This window comes from Tachypleus tridentatus, chromosome 6 (assembly GCF_004210375.1).
Source record: "Tachypleus tridentatus isolate NWPU-2018 chromosome 6, ASM421037v1, whole genome shotgun sequence".
Classification (NCBI taxonomy): Eukaryota; Metazoa; Arthropoda; class Merostomata; order Xiphosura; family Limulidae; genus Tachypleus; species Tachypleus tridentatus.
The window spans coordinates 59,713,023-59,736,187 of record NC_134830.1 but is presented as its reverse complement, the minus strand read 5'-3'; the positions used below and the strand labels follow the sequence as shown (position 1 = coordinate 59,736,187).

The window sequence follows — 23,165 nt, the reverse complement described above, 5'->3', positions numbered from 1 at the left end:
CTTAACCTCATACAATGGACCTTTATGTGTGACACACCTAAATGTCTTCTTTGAGGTCTAACAACAAGTTCATGAAACTTCTGGAGCACTCTAAACTCTGCAATTCAAATGATAACCACTATAAATAGTAGACTAAATGGCTAATTATCAGACATCAAATTCGTATAAGAATGAACTAACAGAAAAGATATGGTTGACATTACCTTATAAAACTATAGCATTATATACTTCTATTGTCCTTTACTCTGTGCACTGTAAAACTATAAAAAAATCACACTTTTTTAAACCAGCTTACAATATATGAGGACAAAAGAAATAAGGCCTCTGAATAAGAAATGTAATTACTATCAACAGCCTACAAACCCACAATGCTTCTATCTACAACAGTGGTTTCTAAACTGTGTGTTGTAATATATTGCTATGATATGACTTATTGCAGATCTCATTCTGAATGATCCTGGTTTCCCAAATTAATCCATATTCCTTTGTTTTCCACTGCCATTAAACAAAAATATTTCCCACCTTGTAAAGTCTAAATTCCCAATCAGAATACACACCTTTATAATCTGAATGTAACAACATTATATATTGAAAAAGGATATTACATACTATCCCCAACAGCAATAACTTTCAGTGGCATAACACTACCCACAAAAATGGCACACAATATCTAAATATGGTTACCAAATATTCTGTCCCACCTCAACTTTACATCAACTAGGATTGTCATGTGACTTGCAGGTAAACATATTCAAAACCTTATAGTAGTGTTAACACACATGTTCAAACAGAATGATTTTAAAGGTTATAAATTTAACATCTTACGTTTATGGGTGTGAAATAAATTACAAGTTTTGATACAGTATTACACAGTGTGCACAGAACCAAATGAAATAAAAAAAACCTTCAGTGATGAAGACCTTTACAAAAAACAACAAGAACAGTACCACGAGTATCATAGTTTATATTCATGACTGGATACATAACATGGGAGAGCTTATACAAATTATAGTATGACTAAATTTCAAAATATGCATACACATAAGTACAACTAATTTGAAATAAATACACACTTTCATAATCTGTGTTGTTCAAGTATTAAAATAGATTTTAAGCTTTACATCTAAAATACAATGAGATATAAAACCACCTGAATATTTCAACTTTAATAATTTTCATAAAAATATTAAACAACTGTTTGCTCATTTTAAGTGAACCATAATAATTTTTAACAGAAATCTAAAAAAATCACGAGCAATCTAAATATCACCAATTATTTTCTAAAATTATCTTCCTTAGTCTTGGCATACCATTATATATGTAGGTTAACATTAAAGATGTTTCTACAGTCCACAAATAAGAACACAAAACACTTGCTACAACTATATCTTGTAATCAATATTACAAACATATTAAGGCACTTGCATTAGAAAGTTAAAGGTGTTTTTTTTAAAAAGCAACAAGACTAGATATTGTATTCACATGTTGACACTCCACAGTTTAAAGAAAATAAGTAACATAGCTCAGAGAACTACATGAATACAGACTGGACACAATCATGAAAAATAAATCTAATATACTACCCTGAAAATAGCTTTTACTGTACACATTATATAAAATTTTGTTATCTTAACAAATGACATCTTATATAATCAAAAACCTGTGTTTTTGGTGATTAAACAAAAACAAACTCTTGTTATAAAATCACTTTAAACTACTGTCTTTCTTAAATAATTTTCATCTTTTTTTAAACAGTTTTTAACAAGCTAAAAACAATATTAGCCTCTAATAGTTTTAACAAAACATGAAGTGTGCTAATTACAGAGTAATTTTTAATAATTTTATTAATTAGAAATGTTGATAGTAATAATTAATTACAGAGTAATGGTAAATGACTAGTGATTTTGTAATCATTGTAAATGAAGTGTAACAGTCTTTTCATGATGATGAGACAGAAAACATACTAACTATGACAAACATACTATGTGTGATAAACACAACCTGAAACATCTTGAGTTGCTTCATCGTTATTCCAAAAACATGGACAATGGACAACTTCATTTTATCACAGGAAGTATCAAGAACATGAGTAAATAAATGATATATCAAATACAACTTTTTTATATTAATAAATAGCCTGTTTAGAGATCCAAGATCATGTAGTCATGTCCAGCTGCAAAAGTCAAGATCTGAAGTGGCCATTTGACTAGAACTGTGTTGCAGAATATAATCAAATCTGTAACATAAAAACAATGTGCTAATTAGTACACTTCTTTGAAATATTTTAACAAAAGAATGGCACTTTGAGAGATATGCCAGTTTCTAAGATCTTTTTCAACACGGAATGGGCATGATTAACACAGTTTCACTGAGGCAATCCAATATGAAAAGCATCAACACTTCAGCACAAATGATGAAAGGGAAGATAGTAATAAAATACATTTAGAAAGAGATGCTCATATACAGTTGAGCAGAAATTTGGCACAGATGTTCTTGGCAAAGTTTTGTAACAGCTTCACTAAATGTTAAGCAAAATACAAGTAAAAGTCTCAAAATTAGCTTCCTTTATTTGGGACGTTCACTCAGTTTTTGAAGTTGAAATAAACTTTGACTGTGACAGAATAACATCAACAAAGAGAGGCACTATTTTGCTTTTCATAAGATACAAGTAGAATGAAATTAGTTTAGTAAGTTCCTTTAGGTTTGGGAAGACTAGTTCATGGGAGAGAAAATGTTTGAAAAGTATTTAAACCAAAAAAAAAAAAAATCTTACTATTACAGAAATGAATTCCCTAACTTTTGGGTGGTTTCCTTCAAGTAAGACAGCACAGGTGTTGGGGGAAGAGTTGGAGACACAGATAAAACTGGGATGAGCTCAATGTCTTTTTCAGGGGCCATCATAACAGTTCCATAATTTCCACAAGCTTTAGCTCTATAGGGTGAGGGACTAGCAACAATTCCAGGGGTTTGGTAAGCCATCACAGTAACACCATTCACCATTTTAGGAACCAGATGTTTCTGGTTTGAGGTATTATCTCCAGACCTTTGACATCTAGTAGCAGAGACTGGAATATTGTGCCTTCCCAAGCCAACTGTACAGTTCTCTGTGATGCTGAGGGTTGTTTTGGGATAAGAGGGCTTATATCCCTAAAATGTGAAATCAATATTATTCAAAGTTTTCATATAACACAAATAATAACAACAATTCATTTCAAACTAAAATGTAACAAATTACAATATTTGTTATTTACAGTATCGTGAAACAGCAACTTGTAATTAATTACAATTTAATTTTAATTTCCATTAACTGATTTATTAACTGGTTGAAATAGAATAGCTATAACACTGACAGCAGGATGACAATATAACATAAAAACAACACACTAATGTCCACTCTTCTCCAGTGGTTAGAAAACAAAAAAATATATACATATATATACAGTATAGCACTGCACTAGGCTTACACCCTATAATACAAAAGGAAAAAACAAAACCAGTTGTATAACAAAATAATTGGTTCACCTCACTCCTTGCTTCCTGATTGCCAACAGCCACAATTTCAGTCTTACCCAGTGAATTCAAGTTTTTTTGTTCTGAGGTTCATCCACAAGCTCTCAACTATCCTTTAAGATTTTTTCTATAAAACTAAGGAAGTCCAGGTCCCACCCCTCATTTTTATCACTGCATAAAGTGGTTAAAAACTGTCCTGTTGGTTTGTTTATCGAACTTATTTTAGACTAGGTCCTTTGGGATTATATGAATTACTACTACACTAAGTATGCTTATTTCTTCAACAAGAAATATTCTACCTTTAAACTGTAATGTTAAAAACATCATACATACAATTTACATCACTGAAAATTAAGTGAAAAATACAAATATGAAGTTCACAAACTTTGTCTAGTTTAAGAAGGCTTTAAGCTTTAAGAAAACAGTTTTCAGAAAAAAAGGGCTTCTGTGTGTAGTAAATAACCAAACCAACACTATAGTAGGGTATTTCAACATTGAAACTAAAATGTCCTAACATATGCCCTATGTATTTGAAAGATAATCTTCATAGTACAAAATTTAATAATTAACACAAGTTAGATTTCTTTCTTACACATCTTTAGGTATAGTCTATAAGGCAATTTAAAGACAGTCTAACTTAATTTGGAAAAAAAAAAAATAGATCATATACTACTGTTGTAACTTTTTTCCTTCTTGTTTTCATAGGACATTGCATATTGGTGAAAGTTTCCTTAGTGTTGTATTTACATAATTATTAGTAGCATCTGATATCCCAGAGTAGAAAACAGTTATAATCTGAAAAACAATTATTTTAGCAACAGTTTTACACTGATACATTTTGCAAAATAAAAATTTCAAAAAAATGAACATAAACTCTTAAAGCTATATAATTTACTCTGCCTAAGAAATCAGATGTTGTTGTCTTACCACATACAGGACAGCTCTTTTAATGTATTTGTTAATTAACCTTCTAAACAGGTTATGCCTATAAAACTCGCTTTACTGTGTATTAATATAAGTTCACATGGTAAAGCAGTTGTTGATTTGGAGTCTTCAATTAGTGTTACTCTGCAGTATGTAATACGAAAAACTTGAATAAATGAAAATAAAAAATAAATTGACACATCTAAATAAAAGCTTTTTGTAGTTTATCAACGTAAAATTGACAAGATGCTCTTCATCGGGTAATGTAAATCATGTTATAATGGAATTAGGCGAAAAACAAATAAAAACCATGTCAACATGCTAGTCTCTGCCATGAGAAATGTGCCAACCAACATAAATTTAAGCACAAAAACCTTGAACATCTTATCTACCAACTCAACACTAAGTACCCTTGTGGTTTAACCCTACTCATACATGTCTTCCTATGGTAACTCGTTAAATATTATGCTACTAAATTTGTTGACTCACATTCAAAAGTTTATTTTATTTCTATTTTTGAATGTATGTCAATGAGCTTGGTATTAAATTATAGATTATAATCAAATTTTAATATTATATGCTAGTTAAGTTCTTAATTTAAAACTAAATATAAAAAAAAACATTTGAGTTCTGTGTGTAACATAGTATGTTGAATACAGCTTTGATTTAAATTAGATATCTGTTATGTCTCAAATACAAAGTCTATAGTACCTTACTAATTATTAGCTGAAATTACCAATGTTGACAGGCTAGAATAAGATAACAAATCCATATCTTATCTATTTCTGAGATGTTATTTTGCTTAGTGAATCGACCAAAATGACTTCACCCATTTTTTCAATTTTTGAAAATACTTTCTCACATGCACCTACTTCACATGGTGATGTGTATAAACCAATTACAGAATAAAAACTATAACAAGCACAAAAGGGTTAAAATGTTGGTTTCTGCGACTAAGCCCACTGTGATAGAATTGAATGAGAGATTTAATTAATAAATTTTATTAAGACTCTCCTTTTCATACCTCACCTTTTTTCTTAAATGCAGTCTTTTCCTTTCTCTATTATTTCCCTGAATTATTATTATTGTATTGTATTAAGCTATTATAGTATCATTTCATTATTTAACAAATTTATATTTATGATTTTCCTGTGTATATATTTCTGAATCTGTGTATATATAATAGCTCCAACAATGTTTTATTGATGCTCTTGTCACTGTGATACATCTTTCACGTGTCTAACTAGAAGTATTATTTTATCTTTAAATAGTTTTTGTAGCCTGATTTATTAATTTGTAATTCTATGAAGTTCCTATTTGTAAGTCAAGGTTGTAGCAAGGCTATTTATTCCGTTATTTTTTTATGTTTAAATATCCTTTTATTATGAAGTAATGTTATCAAGTCTTGGTCCTGTATTCCTATTCCCCTATTTTTGATAGATACACAAGTTAAAATATTCCAATTGTCCCTGGTGTAACTCAAAGTTCAACTGTATAGTTAAGTCACTCTTACTAAAAATAATGGCTTATTTTGCTTTATTTCTGGTTGAAGACAACAATTCCTGTAAAGAATTACAAATCACATTTCCTTATCACAATTCAGATACAGTACTGTGTTACTGAAAAATCAAAACCTTTGATGGCTAAATCCTTGAATTCTCAGAACAACCTTTCATGAAAAAAAACAACAAAAAAACAATCTGTATTTGTAAATCATTTCTGAAATTATCCACTCATTTATATATATATTGTTCACAACTGGTTGGAAAAATATATTGCATCATACTGAGTAACTTTATATTTTTGCCTGTTACAACACTTGGTGTAAAGAACCAATCCATACAAAGTGGATGAAGTAGACAGGAAACTCTACCAACAGTTAATGGGATTAATTATGACACTTACAAAATCTTTGTTTATTTTTTGTATGTGTGGTGTTAACAATATTATAGACCCTACAACCATCAAATTCATAAATCCAAAAAACAAGTTGATGGATAAAAGCTTAGGAATATATGTTTAAAATCTGATATGGGGCATATGTGCCCCACCTCACCTCAGTAATTTCAGTGGTAAAATTAAGTACTACCTATCACAAAACCTACCTCACACCTATTTTCAAGTACAGTGTAGTCAAAGTTCTCTGTTGTTGCATGGGTAGGATATGTAGCCAGCTGCACTTCGTAGGGGTTAGATAGTGAGTGCATCTGATGAGGTATGAATTCATAATGATAAAACTCTGATGAGGTTTGTGTGGCGGTTGTAGGTGGAGATGACATGGAAGAATATAGGTACTGGCCAGACACAGAGGAGGTCTGAAAACCAAACTTGTATGTATATAAGATGATGGACAAATTAAAGTAATTCACAGAAATGCAGGAATATTCACCTTCGATTGCACCAAGTTTCGTCTAAAACAAACATACAAAATATCTTACAAAATACACCTATTACACACTATTACAGAAAGTGCAGGCAATGGTTGTCTCCATTCAAAATACAGTCAGCAGCTCATTATACGAGAATCAATAACTTTCCATTTGTTTCTATTAATATAAATAGATCATGTAAACCCTCAAAATATATTTTACTAGGTATAACAGACCCTACCAGAGCATAACCAATAATAATTTAACCAAAATATAGCCATTAATGAATTCTAACAACTTATGATCTTGACAGAAATGTTAATAAACAGTTGAGCATAAATTACTTTTAAATACTGTGCCTAAAACATAAGACATGAACACAGACAAGAACAATATTTTCCCTCAGCTGACATTTGAACAAGAAACCAAAATTATTTGTACAGAAATAGTAACTAATATGCAAAATGAGCACAACTGTTAAGGAAAATATGTAAAATAAAAACTACCCAAACATTAATTCCAAATGTTTATGTTAGAATTAAGGTATTTCTAAAATATATGCATAACAAAGGAAGTACAAATAACTTGAATGTTTTTCTTCACTAAGAATGGACTAATCAGAATCATAACAGTGTAAATAAAATATTTTATGTAACATTAGGTAACCTAATACTAGTGTAGTGCTCATTGTAGTATTTTAATCAAAACGTGATGACAAACTCTTTTTTGTTTTAATTTTCTATAGCACATTCTATTTGTTTTACTTAAAGACTGCAATGTCAATTTAACAGGCATAGTACAGTTGATTTGCAATACATAGGGAAAACAATTTACTTTACCAGTTGCTTTTAGATTTAACTGTAATTTTTTTTTAATAAGTGGAAAATAACTTAAGAAACCAAATTAAACATTTTTAAACAGTTGTTAGTGTCTCTCCATAAGGTTCTCAGGTACTTGAGAAAACTCTGTTGTTTTCCTGAATTTGCAATTCAAACTAGTTTAACATTTATTGAAGTTCATAGACAATATAAAAACACAATTACAATAAATTATAATTCAATGAACCTAGATAATGTAGTAAAACCTTTCCAAGAAATTAATTAACTTTCTTGAAAATACTTAGTTGTTGTTTTTTCATATACATTTAGTCAACTAAATAGGCATGTGATTAACCACTTTGTTAGGACCCTCCCCTCCAAACACAAACACTTGTAGATCCCTATATCTACCTGCACATACAAATAACGATTATGTGAAGTGTCACATACTACTAACTAATGCAACCTCATAAGAGTAAAAATATTTCCATATCATGGTTGGTCCACAAGATAATAAGAACACGAACAAGGAACTTTAACTTTCGAAGCAACACAATAATCTGTGTACATCTAGTAAAAGTACTCTAATCAAAGACAGTTTATTTGGCTGGCTGTTCAAAGACATTTGTTGTTGCTTTATCAAAACACTGCAATCAAAAGGGAATATAATTGTCACTAAGAGAAACTGGCTGCTAAACACTGGTGACTAATCAAAACAACCAATTCTATCAACAGTAATTAGAAGTTGACTCTCACCAACCATACCATGCAGAAGATACTAAAAAACTGTAATATGTTAGCTAAAATCAGTCCTAGAGATCACTTATCCAAGATACAAGTGAAAAAGTGTAGTTTCAGTGAATGACTGAATGCATGTAGTGTGGTCTGGGCTATGTTTCTACATTTTCTGTACTGACAGAATAGAAAAAGAGAGAAAACCATGAGGCATTTACATTGTTCCATCAGTGAAAGCTGCTGGATAGCGTAATGATACTGGAAAAATTCTTATAGCAGAATTTGGATCATTTATTTTGTTCAGAAGGTTGTATAATAGCCTATAAATAATTAATCCCACACAATGCTGCATTTCCACAAGGATATACAAGGGACTCTTCCAAGACAATCAAAGAGCATGGCAGTAACAAGAATTCATCTTCCTTACCCAGTATGACTACTGGATAACATTTTAAGCATCTTTACAAAGTACTCAAACACTGCCAAACACTGAAGATGTCAGCAGCAGTCTATGATAATGCATTAGTGACAACAACACAAGATACAGCTATTCTACGAGGAGAGACAATTTAACTCAATCTTAATTAAGTGGCTTGCTAGTGACTAGACAGTTTATCGTACGTAACTATATCTTAACTTTTAAGTAAGACTGATTTCTGAATAGCTGGCTAGTTAATACTGCTCACTGGTTTTTTTACACATTTCACACATCAACTATTTAATGAACAATCAACTGTATCGTTTATTCAATCCAAGGTTAGCTACCTAGTGAAAGAAGTCACAGAAATGGTGAATATCTAAGCTCATCTCCTAGTAATAGAAGTAATTCTTATGAGCAGTGATAGTCTTGTAATTTTTTAGATATGAAAGAAAAAAGAAAAACTTAATAGAATCAGAGTAACTGATACAAGACACAATCTAGTGTGATTTAAATAAGGAAATATTACACAGACTTTTCACAAAACAAAGCATATCATAAATATGCTAGTCTGCAACTTAACTGTGAAGCAATACCAGTTAAAGAAATAAATCTCACACTGAATATTAACTAGTACGTCTAAAAATACATTTCACATACTATCCATGCATTAAATTGCAAACACCACTAACAAACCAAAATAGCATAAACAAAATTTATTTTCAATAATGTTACTGCAAGAAACACCTATCAAACCATCTGAATCCAAGACACACACAATACTGATGTATAGAGACCATATTTCACTTACAATGGATAACAGCACAGGTCCGTTACCCCCTTTGTGTCTCATCAAAATAAATGTCAGAAATTTCTGTCTGAGAGAAGGAAAGATGTAGGAGGTACCACAGAAGGGAAGAGAACCCCACCCTCCGCATTTGTCACAGATGGAAAGCCTGTACTGTTGGCCTGTAAATGTGGAAGGTTTAGAGAAGAAACACACTTTCAGTAATAGAATAGTTTAAGTGAGAACTACCACATATAGAAGTACAAAAAAAGATTATTTTACACACCCAATACTTTATATAAAGATATAATAATTAGTAAAAATATCAGTCTATAATTAAAACGTAATGAAAAAAACAGTCTCAAAGATTTGGATATCTGTTGAAAGACGTATGTATAAGTGGAATATTTAATGAAAACAGTGGTATACAATCAGAAAATTTAGTATAAAGAATGGGATCCAAAAGCAAAACAATCTGTACAACAAAAATTATTTATTAAATGCTACAACACTTCAGACAAAAAACAAACTATTTGTTTTAATTTAATTGGTAAATGTAAACATACATTTTTCTCTCTATTATTCCATCAGTACATTACGCTATGCTATGCTACATTATTTTTCACTATTTTTCTAAATGTAATAGAAAAAGTAATTATTTTAAATAAATCTACTAGTTTTTAAATATCAATAATATAGATAAGTTTGGCAACCTTTAAAAACAATTCTACATCCTTTTGTAAGCACTGATTGTGATGTTTTGTTACTTAAAATTATTTTAAAAAATAATAATTATAACAGCATAAAACAGCTACTTTAATTTCTATTCTACCACTCATCATTCATTCCTTTATGTATGTTTACATAAAATTTCTCTCATAAAAAAATTCATTAATTGGTAATAGTTTACCCCAGTAGCAAATTTCAATTCATTAAAATTCAGTCAATTAAAACTGTTCTTTTCTTTTTAAGCACAATTATTACTTGTATATTTCTAGAACTGTGTAGTATATACATAAAAAAAAAAAAACTTCTTTCTGGATGCTGTTTTATTTGCTTACTTCAAGCACACAGCACACCAAGAATTTCGGTTTTTGTTCTCTTATATATAATCTTAACTTCCATTTCATGGACCTAACAGCAAAATAAAAGCTGCACGACTACAGCCCACAGTTAAAAACCAATATTTTACTACACTATAACATTATAAAAAATATTTAAATATAGAAGATTAAATCTCAAAGCTAACACTAACTGCAGCCCTGACCTACTTTCAGTATACTGAGACAGCGAGAAGAACATAATTGATCATACACAGCACACACAGTTGTTTGTTCCTAAGTTAGGTTTGGCAAGAAGCCAGTTATAAAACACAGGGTGAAACACATTTGGCAAGCAACCAGTATACAGCAATTACTTAAATTTATTTATTTATGAAAAAAAAAGAGACTTTTCTTTTTTATTTACACTCGAGATATAGTTCATACTCCTACTACTGCCTGCATTTTTTTCCTAATAAATGTTACAGCTTCATGACAAAGTTTCTACAGTTTCTAAATCTTATACAGAATTTCCTGAGTAACTGAACATTTCATGCATCCCAAAAAAGGAATACATGATCACCTCTGTAAGAAATTCTTTTTTTACCAAATTTTTTGGAATTTTGCATACATTGGAACGTACTGACTATACAAAGTTAACTTAGGAACCAACTTTCACATATGTTGAATTGGTTATAATAAATGAAACAATTTCATACAACCAGACAATTTCACGTAACTCATTAATGGTTATTGTAATAAATAATTTACTGCACTAAAACCACTTCCAAAAAAAATGTTAAAGCGATATGATTTGGTATATTTGCATAAAATACACAGTTATGTGTGAGTGCAGTAACATATATTTTGATAAATAACCTGATGACCCTTCAATTTAAGAGGTTGCCATTTTGGTAAAAATCACCTTACTTTCAGATATGTAATAGCATACTACTTGTATTGCAGGAGAAGCAGGGTCTAAACTAATGATATGGATCATACAATATATGATCTCAATTAAGTTTTATTGAGAAGACTACAGAGAGCGTGAGATTCGAAATGCCACAAGTGAGTGTATCTACACATATTTTAGTTACCATTATCACCAATTTCAGCACAAAACAATTCATGTTCTTTACAAGAAATCAATCTATACTTTCTAAGTGCTTCCAACTACTTTTACATTCCACAGACTATAATAAGATTAACAATCTAGAATATTACTTATAACTTATTTGAACAAAACCAGGTCTATTTAAAATGTGAAATAATAGATACAAAAAAGATGACTTAATACTGTGATATTAGGTGCTACATAACTTCCACAAAAAACCTGCAATATACAGGTTTCCAAATAAAATCAAAACAGATTATAAATGAATATTTATGTTTAACATAAGACTTATAAGAAAACAAAAAAGGGAAAAAATCAAAACATCTATATTTAAAAGCAAAACTTAGTTTAAAATTTAAAAAATGAAAAATACAAAAGAGGCAAATACTTTGGTTTCATGCAATGGTAGTTTCCAAGTATAAAAAAACTAAATCATTCCACAAACTATAGCTAAAGCATTAATTTCTTTTGTTTTAAGAATAACAAGATGCTTAAGTTTTACCAAAATTTTAAATGTTTTATCAAGAAAATTAATTTTTTGAAGCTGAAAACCAGAAAGTTGACACAATAGGCAAACCTGTCAACTACCATTTATCAGTCAGCTAAAAATAATTTTTCTAGAGAACTTAGATTAAGAACTCTTACATGCCTATAACAATGAATACAGAACTGATATTTACTTAGTAACAGTAAAGGATTATCTGAAAATACTTCATTTTATTTATACAACCAATCACTCTTCACAATCACCCAAAACAAATAATACTAGAATTTTGTCTCTTAATAACTTAATCAGATGAGCAGTTTCAATAACTGTAGGTTGTCTATAAGGGAAGCAGAATGCCAATATTTTTGACAAATTACCATGTTATTCCATCATTATCATGTGTAATAGAATTACTTTCAGAATGGCAAGGCATGACAAATTTAATCACATTTCAATGTAAGAACACCTATTAGTTCTCACTTCCATCTACACATTGCTCAAATCACGAGATCATAGCATAATATAATCTTGTTTTAATGCTTTATTCCTGCATACTGACTTTCTTTAATGTAAAAAATTACTTCAATTGTTACTATTTTACTTATTGTTTTATAAACAGTACTCTGATACTCGAGAATAAATTTTTCAATTCCAACAAATAAAAACTCAACCTTCTTTTTTTCACCTGAAGATGACCTAAGAAGGTCAAAATGTTGTTCTCTGTTTTATTAGTCAAATTGTTAATACCCATGCCAGCTGTTCTGAGATATGAAAACTCAACCTATAAATCCTTAAATTTCAAACACTCTGAACAAGCTATAAGCTAGAAAATACTTTCAATCATTAGTTTAACAACACCTAAAAACATTTAAACATGCCTGCTTACCGTAACTTTTTCAAGAACATAAATAAAACTTCCTTGCCCCAATTAGTTTGTATAGAGGGTGAATATAAAAATATTCTGAGTGCTAGAATATTTATCTGATTATATGACTGTTTTTACACAATTATATATTTCCAACGTAATACTTTTTTAAGTGTCGCTCATTCTTTATCACATAACTCTGCCATTGGTTGCATATTTTACAAACAAAATTATTGGTACAAGACAAAGAAATGCTATTTTTTTGCAATTTCTTACATGTTTTTTAATTATTCTTTATACAGTTAAATGTATAAATACCAGTAATTAAATGTTGCTGATAAAAAAAAACTAGCTCTATTGATTAATAGCAAAATCTATTGTAAAAACATTTTACAAAATACATTTTGAATACATAACAGTTAAGTCGTATCATTCATGGAATCCGTTACATTCATTCTATTCTATAAGCTTCTAAGTATTCATTAAACATTTAATTTCATCACTTATCAGTCTCTTGTTTACAGCAGTTGATTTCTTCAAGAATCCTTTTAAAGCTGACCACTCATTAGCACAAACTACTTAAACAATACATGAGATGACATATCAACCCTACATCATCTCCATATCACAAACAGCAGTATAAACAAAGTCTGAATTCAAATCACCTGAACAATACAAGAAATGACATCAAACCAGCATCATCTCAATATCACAAACAGCAGTATAAACCAAGTTTGAGTTTACAGCTGAGTTTATTATTTTTAATATACAACATAATGCTATATTTTTTAGTTTTTTTAACTATCAAAATATTATTCAGCAATACATAGTTAATAATATCACCTGTCCTGTGTCACTTTCTGTGTAGCTTATAATTAAAAATACAGATCAGTTTGTAATTTCTAATTTTTGTCTTCATTATATATCTTGGTAACAAATACATAACAAAGTGGATATTTTTGAAAAAAATTCAACAGTCATATGCAACAAAATATCACACATGTTGTATAGTTCCAGACACCAAATGGGTCTTCTGAATTTGAAGTAGATTGAACAACAATAGATAAAATTCAAAAAACCTCAATTAATACTTAACAATAAGATGGGAAATTACACTTACAGCTGCAGCCCAATGCCACTGGTTATTGGCTGTCCATTGTGCAGATATCTAATGAAAATACAAGTTAATAACAATGAACATAAGTGTTTCTTGAGACAGTAATACGACAGTAATTACACAAGATTTAATATATTGATCACTATTAAAAAACAATGAACTTCAAACATAACTTCAAGAATCACATTGCTCATGGAATCCTCAGTTGTTATAGAATGTTAAAGTTTCCCTACACTATTTAAAAAGTGAAAGTCAACATTTCAATATTTATTCATTTAAAACTGTATTCCTTTTCTTGATTATCTTGCATGGCTTTGACAAAACTGCTTATCATTCAATGACCTTTATAAGCCAAAACGTTTTGAAACTACCAAAAGTAATGAGTTGTGGAATTCTTTTTTGAAACTTTTATTAAAGTTTACATAGTAACAAAAATTTAGTAAAAATCTCAAGTAACTTCATAATTAATTAATTTCTTTGAGTCTAACTCATCAATTATTCAAACCTCAGTTAAACAAAAACAGGCAACTCTTCAATCACTTTCTCCTGTGATATAACAGCTACATTGGTCAATCATATCTGTTCTCATATCAGACAAAAATTATTTTAGTCATGTTAATAGCCAAATAAGGACTCATCATATCAAAGCCATTTAAATGAATGCTTATCATAGTCAATATCAGTTGTCATTGTAAAAAAAGGGATTATTTTTGTCAAGGGCAAAGTTAGTGACTAAAACAAGAAGTTAATTCTAGCTACTGTCAGTTTGTCACTTAAACCAAGGTTTTATTAGCTATTGTCACAATTAATTACTTAAACCTTTTTAATCAATATTACTTACACAAGGGCTTACTTCCTTCTGGACAACAAGTTATTCTAATAACCTAAGATTCTATATTGTGAAAACCTTACTTGTTATAAGATACACTACCTAAGATAATTTATAATAAGCTAAGACTGAGTTACTCAAATTAGTCTAAATTATTCAGATCAACTCATAAGCTAAGCACACTAATTATTTCTAATGCATAAATACATAAAACAGTTATCCCAAATTCCACTTATTGTTAAATGATTTAAACAGTTAATTCACAATAACTAGGAAAAAATGCAGTTTTGCTCCCTCACAAACATCCAGTCTTGAAAATGTTACAGTAAAATAACCAATATACAACAAAACATTTTTTTTGAAAAAAACACTAACTCTTATGCTAATACCGTAGACACAAAAAAATTTCCTTTTCTACTCACTGCTGGTTGATACTGGAACTGTTGCTGAGGTACATACATTGGTTGTCCATAAACCACAGGATAAGATGTCTACAATAGGATAAGAAAACATATATTATATAAACTTCACAGTACTTTAGATTTGCAGAGAGCAAACATTAACACTCTCCACACGAGTTATGGGTCAAAGGCCATGTCATCAAATTTGTTGATTCACATTCAAAACTTTATTGAACTACTATTTTATGAATTTGTGTCAAAACTTTTGGTATCAAGTTGAAGATTATAATTCAAATTTTAGTATTATATGTTATTCAGTCTCTTTATTTTGAAAGCAAGTATTAAACAAAAATATGCCTGAACATAGACTTTTGTGTGGCATGTAGTATATGTTGAATGCAGCACTGGTTCAAATTACGCTTTTGTGATGTCCAAATACAAGACTTATAGCTTCTTATGAATTAGGAACACAAAGTATCGACACTGGCAAGCTAGAATATAAAACAAGAACCTCCTACCTTTTCTATTTGCTGAGATATTGCTCATGTACTGAAACAAACACAGCAGCCCTTCTTTCTATTTCTGGAAACACTTCCTCAAACACAATTACTTCTGTCTATGACATGTGAATAACCAATCAAAAAACTAACAATGTCTCACAGTGGCCTTCTCAGCCATTTTCAAGTATTCTAATGTCACCTCAATCATTTGATACAAGACTTCAAAGGTTGGTATGTCCTTAGACTGGTCAAAATTTCATATGATTTTAGACCCAAATACAACTTATTTACCAAGCTCGATAAATTATAGTGGAATTCTGTAGCATCATTATAGTAATTTGTGATTTTTTGGTTATTTCGAATATAAATATAAAACTTAAAACAAAGTTCATTTCAAATTCTAATTTTATAAGGCTTGTCAATCAACAGCAAGCACCAAACGAGAACAAAGATATAATTGTTTACTATAGTTATTTATTTACTGTTCTACATTTTAAGAAAAATAAGCTTACAAACTTAGTTGCAAATAGTAATAATTTATACAGGTATATACTACATAATAATTGAAATACGACTATTTCACAAAACACTTGTCCACTAAAACACAGCCAAAACAGCTCACTTTGTAAAGGTTAGTTTTATATTATTGGATATGATTACATGAATACACATGCACCAGATCATTGTCTTCTGTAATGTTAGCCAGGCATGGTTAAAGGTCAATATAATAAATATCTATATAATGTTATGATAATGAAGCTATTTAGACTAAACCTTTGTGTTTGAGTTATAATTTGTAGTCATTTTAGAGTGAAACAAATGAAATTTATATTTATTTCCTTACTCTTTCATCGAGGTAAGAGATAGGTCAAATCAACTACAGAGATTCAACAGTGAAAATAACAGATGAAATATAAAGATTTTCTTTAAAAAATATAATTAATATTTATTTGGAGATTATAAAGATTTTGCATGTGAAATTTGAAAATTTTCTGATGCATAAAATAATTTTAATCTTCAAATGAAAATTACTTTGCAGTGCAAAAAATAAAGGGTATGAGGAAAACATTACTTAAAAAAACCTCAAGACCTTTTAAAAATCTCATATTTTGCATGTAAAAGCCTTGTAATGTTTACTGATAACCTGTCAAATTTCGTGAAGGTACACTTACTAATTTAAAAGTTATAGCATGAAAGCTATAATAAGTCTAAAATAGTTATAAGGTCAGTCCCAGGTACCATGCTCATTTTCATGTTATATCGTTACTTCTTTGGTATACATATGATTCATCAACTTGAAGTTCAGAATTTATTAAAAAAGCTAAGCCTAACTTGGTGCAAAACATTGTGAATATTGTATTTGAGTTTATACATCTAACCAATCTTTCTTTAATTGACAAAAAAAAAAAAGTATTCTGTGAATAAATCTACAATAAACTTTCTGACATCAATACACTTATGTATAAATATTGTGTATTTTCTCAACTGGTAAAATGTTTGTTTGAAATTTTACTTTTTCTAAAAAGAAAACAAAACACCTGAAGTTTTTTTCATTCAGAACATGCCGAGTTCCCCTTAAGTGAAAAAATTAACAATTAATTTCTTTTTAACTGAATAATGTTTGCTATCAGGTAAATATAACTCATTAAAAATTTTATTTCTTTAAATATTTCTTTTAAGAAATTTTGTTTCAAGATTTAAATATATCACTAATAACATTATGTAACACAAATTTTGTTCCTGGATAGTATGTGTTATTTCTCAATTGCTTATGTTGTAAAAGTACAGGAAATGGCCATTATTCCCTTCAAACTTTGCTTTTGTGACCTGGATAATAAAATTTAGAAATTAACTTATTTTCTATAAGGTCTGAATAAAACAATATATGAATCAAGATTTACATGTATTTATACTAAAGTTATACAAAAATGTTTAAAAATGAGTATTTTTTTCAAGATTTGCAACTGCAATGTAAATCACTTTCACACATCAGCCCCATATAGTCTCCCATCATGTTTTCATTATACGCTCCTTGGTAGCAGAGTTCAAAGTCCAGTATATCTTGATGGAAGCGCTTGCCTTGCTCCTCTGAGTATGCTGCCATGTTCTCCTTGAATTTATCAAGATGAGCATCAAGGATACGGATGTTCAGGAATATCCTGCAGCTCATTTTGCTGTAATTCTTCACCAGAGCCTCAACCAGTTCCACATAATTTTCAACCTTGTGATTGCCCAAAAAGCCCCGAACCACTGCAGCAAGGTTGCTCCAAGTTTTTTCTCCTTCCTACTGAGTTTCTTGGGGAATTCTGTGCACTCCAGGATCTTCTTTATTTGTAGTCCAACAAAGACATCAACTTTGACCTTTGCCTCAGACAGCTTAGGGAAGAAGTCTTGAAGGTACTTGAAGAATGCAGACTCCTTATCAAAATATGTGACAAATTGTTTCATGAAACCCAATTTTATGTGTAATGGTTTAACACTCCTATGAAAATTGGGGCCTAATAGGCCCCAGAGCAACTTGAAAGGTTATTAATATTAGGCTAATAATTTTGTATTTAAATGAAATTGCCATTAACTGACCCTATCCCTTTATATTTTAAGGAGCAATAATATTTTGACTTTTCAGACATTTGCGAAATAATATTTAAAAAAATTTTTTAAAACATCCACTAAGGGTATTTTGGGGCCTATTAGGCCCCAGATCAAAAAACATAAAAATGACCATTTCCTGAATAATTCTAGAACAGGCCTGGGCAACCGAAAAAGCAAATTATAGTAAAAAATATATTAATTTTACAACTTCTTTTCAAAAGATGGATATTTAGGATAATAACTCTACTCCAACAATAATTTTAGATGGTCCTGATTATTGCCTAGTTTGCCCATGACTGTTCTAGAACATTCTAGAAACTTTACAGAAGTATTTAGAATAATCTAGAATATTCTTGAAGCTTCTAGAATATTCTAGAAGAATCCATAAATCCTATATATATATATATAGGAGCTGAAATCTTCAAACCGTGTCAAAAATGATATCTCTTGATGAAGCTGTACATTTACTGACAAAACCATCCGACGAAAGTGAACATGATAATGTCGAAGACTACTCTGAAAGTTGTGATGATGATCCTTCTGAAGCGAAAATGATGAACAAATCGCGTACCCTTCTGAAAGTAAAGAAAGTAATCAAGAAGATCTTACTACGATGCCAGTGAACGAACTTTTGTCCAAAGATAAGAATTTTAGTTATTCAACAACACCTTCAAGGATCAACAGGAGAACCGCAGCTCTCAATATATTCAATGGGAACCCAGGCATTACAAGGCAAGCTGCTCCAAGAGTCTCTACACCATTCAAAACATTCAAAATTTTCATTTCTGATAATATGATGGAACAGATCATTCACTCAACAAACACCGTCATGAAAGAACCAATTTTGAAGAAGACCTCTGGAAATGGATCGCAGCTAATCTTTTCCTTGGAATAAGCAAATCAAAAATGCATTGATAGGCGAAATGTTTTCAACCGAATTCGGTTTGCCATTTTTGCAAAACTGATTACACAAGACAAATTAAAAAAATGTGCTCAAAATCAGATTTGACATCCACTCTCAAAGACATAGATGCCACCAATCAAAGATGAACAACGATGTAACTTCAAATGAAGAGTTGGCTTCAGAACATCTCTGGAGTCTGGAATTTTTGACAGAAACATTTAAAATTGCTTGAAAAAAGGACAATAACGACAGTTACACACTTGCCAAGTACCTACGAACAAAAGAACAGGACTTGTTGGAACCATGACAGTGGATGAAGTGGAAAGCCCAAAATTGTCAATCTTTTTACAACAAAGAGGCAATCAAAGCTGGTCAGTCTGCATATTCTATAACATTCTAGATCTTGCTGCGCACAATGCTTTTGCTCTATACTCGACAAAACATCCAGAATTTCTTCGTCAACATAAATCAAGAGCCAGAAGAGAATTTATACGGCAATTGGTGCTTGAAATCTTGTCTTAATAAATTGGCCACATACATAGCAGAATGTCGCCATTCTAAAGTTGGAGAATGTTAAATCACTGTGTTTCTATTGAAATGTGAAGCTTCTTGATGCCATCTCTGATAAAATCAGATATGTCTATGTGTTCACTTAGGCAGCTAGAACTAAACTGAAGTGGTGAGTAGTGAGCCCCTGTATATATATTACTAAGGAAAGTTCTAGAAAATTTTAAAAGGTTCTTGAAAATTCTCTTAATTTCTACAACGTTCTAGAAAGTTCTTGAAAATTTTTGTTCACTAAGGCTGCTAGAACTAAACTGAAGGAATGACTGGTGAGCCCCTATATATATATATATATATTACTACAGAAAGTTCTAGAAAATTCTCGCAAGTTCTACAACATTCTAGGAAATTCTTGTAAGTTCAAGGAAATTCTCTATCAGCTACTCAGCACTGAATCTACCTGGAATGTTCTGGAAAATGGGTAAATTTGAAAATTTCATTACCCAGGTCACAAAAGCAGAGTTTCAAGAGAAAAATAGGTCTTTTCCATTTACTTTAGGCATAAGCAATTGAGAAATAACACTTTCTGCCCAGGAACAAAAAATATAAATTTTGTTACATAGTGTAACTTTAAAAATACTTCTCACTATTACAGAAAACAAAGGGTTTTTTTTAACAATAAATTAACTACCAACTTAACTATGAATACATGGTATTAGTGCTTAAAATTCCAAGCAATTTTTTTAACCAAAGAAAGAATCTAAAACTATTTTAATAAATTATTGTTCATTTGTGATTTTTTTTGAAACTGTGATATCATAGTGCTGTTTTTATACAAACAAGTAGATAATCCTAGGAATAAATTCTAGGTGACTGACATAAGTGTTTGTGTAATGAAAATAATATTCTACTCCCCAAATTATGATGTTTCAAGCATAAATCACATTAATACTTCAATAAATAACAATCAAACTGTATGGGGAAAATTCCAGTTTGCTGTACTTTTTACTGAATAAAACATTAGCATTACTTTTACTAAGAATATATTGTGATTTATTGAAAGTTTAACTACCTGTTGGAGTGCATCAAATTATTGTATATGTACAATCAATTACAACAAGTAATATAAAAATAAAGCTTACTTGTGGCTGAGGAACTTGGTATAAAGAATCGGGAACAGAGTAAAAAGCCATTCCGTTATGATAAGTACAAGGTACACCATTCTGATAAATGATGGTTCCATTTGGTACCAGTTGTGTTGATTCTTTGGGGGCATGATTGTTGTATCAGCAATTAAAAGATGGCAAGAAATCATAATTGACGATATAATATCACTCTTTAATAGCTATATTTCATATATTTTGTATATTTTGTAATTTTCATACAATTAGTTGGAATCATTGAATTCTGTCTTCTTTAAGATGTAGAAGAGAATTTCCTTTAATAAATAATCGAAGAAGCATTCCTTTAAAACCCAGGTCTGCTTTATTGTCGTTTACGATTTCTGATATAAATTAGTATCATTCTATATAAACAGTTAAATAAAAAACATTTACAAAATACCTGATAGGTTTAAACCATATTTTCAAGCTGAACCATTCACACTATTAAAATGGCCCATGCTAAGTTTTGGCTACAGAATTACATTACATTAGAGCATGCTAGTCATACACTATGTATATATTACAAATACCTATAGCAGAATAATAATGTAGAGTTTTTATGGTTTGGGCATTCCTAAAGTCATTTAACCACAATATATGTTTTACAATATCCAATACTGAAATAACTTATTGAAATTAACTGCTCTTGAGCTAAGTACAAAATTTAAATCAACGCATAAAAAACATTAATACTGATCAACAGGTTTCACATGAACAGTCGCCTGATGAAATGGGTAAGTGCCAACAACATGTCGACACAGTAAAGAAACGTGTCAGGCCACCACCAACCAATTTCAACAACAGGATGTCCAAATATAAAATGTTTTTTACCTGCTAACTATATCTTTTAAATACTAAGGTTAATTTACATACTGTATAAAGTAAGGTCATTTAACTATCTTACAAATATTTTTATAACAATGTTAGTAAATGTATACTTCTCAGGAAAACACAAAAATTAATAAATGAATAAAAAATATAGGTTGCTACATTAAAAAAAGTTGGAAAACATATGGATACATAACAATATCAACAAATAAACACCATATTCTAATACAATGCAGATAGGGAGCAGAAAATACTATGCAAAGATTCACTTCAAACACTAATACCTATCAAAGCTTGCAAAATGCTGTAAGAAATTAAAGTATTAACTTACCATTATATATCCTACCAAAAGGCTAAAACAGCGAAAAAGAAAAACAAGATCATTAACCAATATCACTTAAATAAATACTCTCTTAAAAAATTATAACAAAATATTTTAAAAAATAGAATATTTTGTGCCCAACTCTTAACTTAATAAGGTACATAAAACAACTTTCTTGAAAATTAAAAAAATTCATTATGTTTTAAGTTAAAAAACTTTGTGTTAAAAGTTTACAAAGATTTAATTTGTAGTAGTTAAAATATCTCACCTGTTTTTTTATTGCTGGAGCTATGTTTAATTTTCTGTCTTTCAGCACTAAGTTTTCTGACTAAATACAAAGAAAAATCAGTTTTATTTCATACAAATAAACCACTGTAAATAAATCAAAAACAGGCTACAGTGCAGTAATATAAATATTAAAAAAGTAAAACATTTTTCATTATTTCTTACTAATCCTCCTCTCCTGTTTGGGGGACATCACCACTTTCAATGTCAGAATTAAACAGCAGTGGCACTATGTAACAACAAAAATTAATGAAAGACTTATTTCTAAATGTACATCAGTTGGTTTTGTATTAAAGTGACTCAAAAAAGTGCAGTACATAAACCATTTCTGTAAGGGGTTGTATAAAAAAAATGTGAAAACACATAAAAGTTGCTTCTTCATCACTTATTTTTGTTTGCAAACTAGGCCTATATACGTGCCTTTGTTCATCAACTTACAAAGTGCCCGTCAGATCAAACTTTTTTCTATAAATTAATGCATCAGGTCATCCCTTAGGTAATGTACAATTTTAGGTTCAGAAAAAAATAAAAAAATTCAAATGCTTTTAAATGTTATTTAATTAATAATGTATGTTCCATTATTAATAATTACTTTTTGCCAATGTTTCACAAGCTTCTGAATGCCACTTCTATAAAATTCTTGGAATTTCGAG

General features: G+C 29.9%; 1 protein-coding gene across 10 annotated transcripts in view; it reads right to left on the bottom strand.

The window, feature by feature from the left end:
* Positions 1-944: 944 nt before the first annotated feature.
* LOC143252636 (protein boule-like) overlaps positions 945-23,165 on the bottom strand; it is a 48,853-nt gene continuing 26,632 nt past the window's right edge. Inside the window, exons 5-12 of one of the 10 annotated variants that reach the window (XR_013029087.1) lie at positions 22,496-22,555; positions 22,239-22,258; positions 21,057-21,206; positions 15,436-15,504; positions 14,188-14,235; positions 6,540-6,749; positions 2,774-3,147; positions 945-2,236 (exon numbers count right to left, since the gene is read on the bottom strand). Coding sequence is in view for 6 of the 10 variants with exons in the window: in XM_076505051.1 (XP_076361166.1) it covers positions 2,776-3,147; positions 6,540-6,749; positions 14,188-14,235; positions 15,436-15,504; positions 21,057-21,178; positions 22,237-22,258; positions 22,496-22,555 (903 nt within the window). In the remaining 4 variants the exon portion in view is untranslated. Of the gene's footprint in view, positions 3,148-6,539; positions 6,846-9,585; positions 9,744-14,187; positions 14,236-15,435; positions 15,505-21,056; positions 21,207-22,236; positions 22,259-22,495; positions 22,556-23,165 lie in introns of those variants that run through there. The other 9 variants (XM_076505051.1, XM_076505049.1, XM_076505055.1 and 6 more) reach the window with 9 other exon arrangements.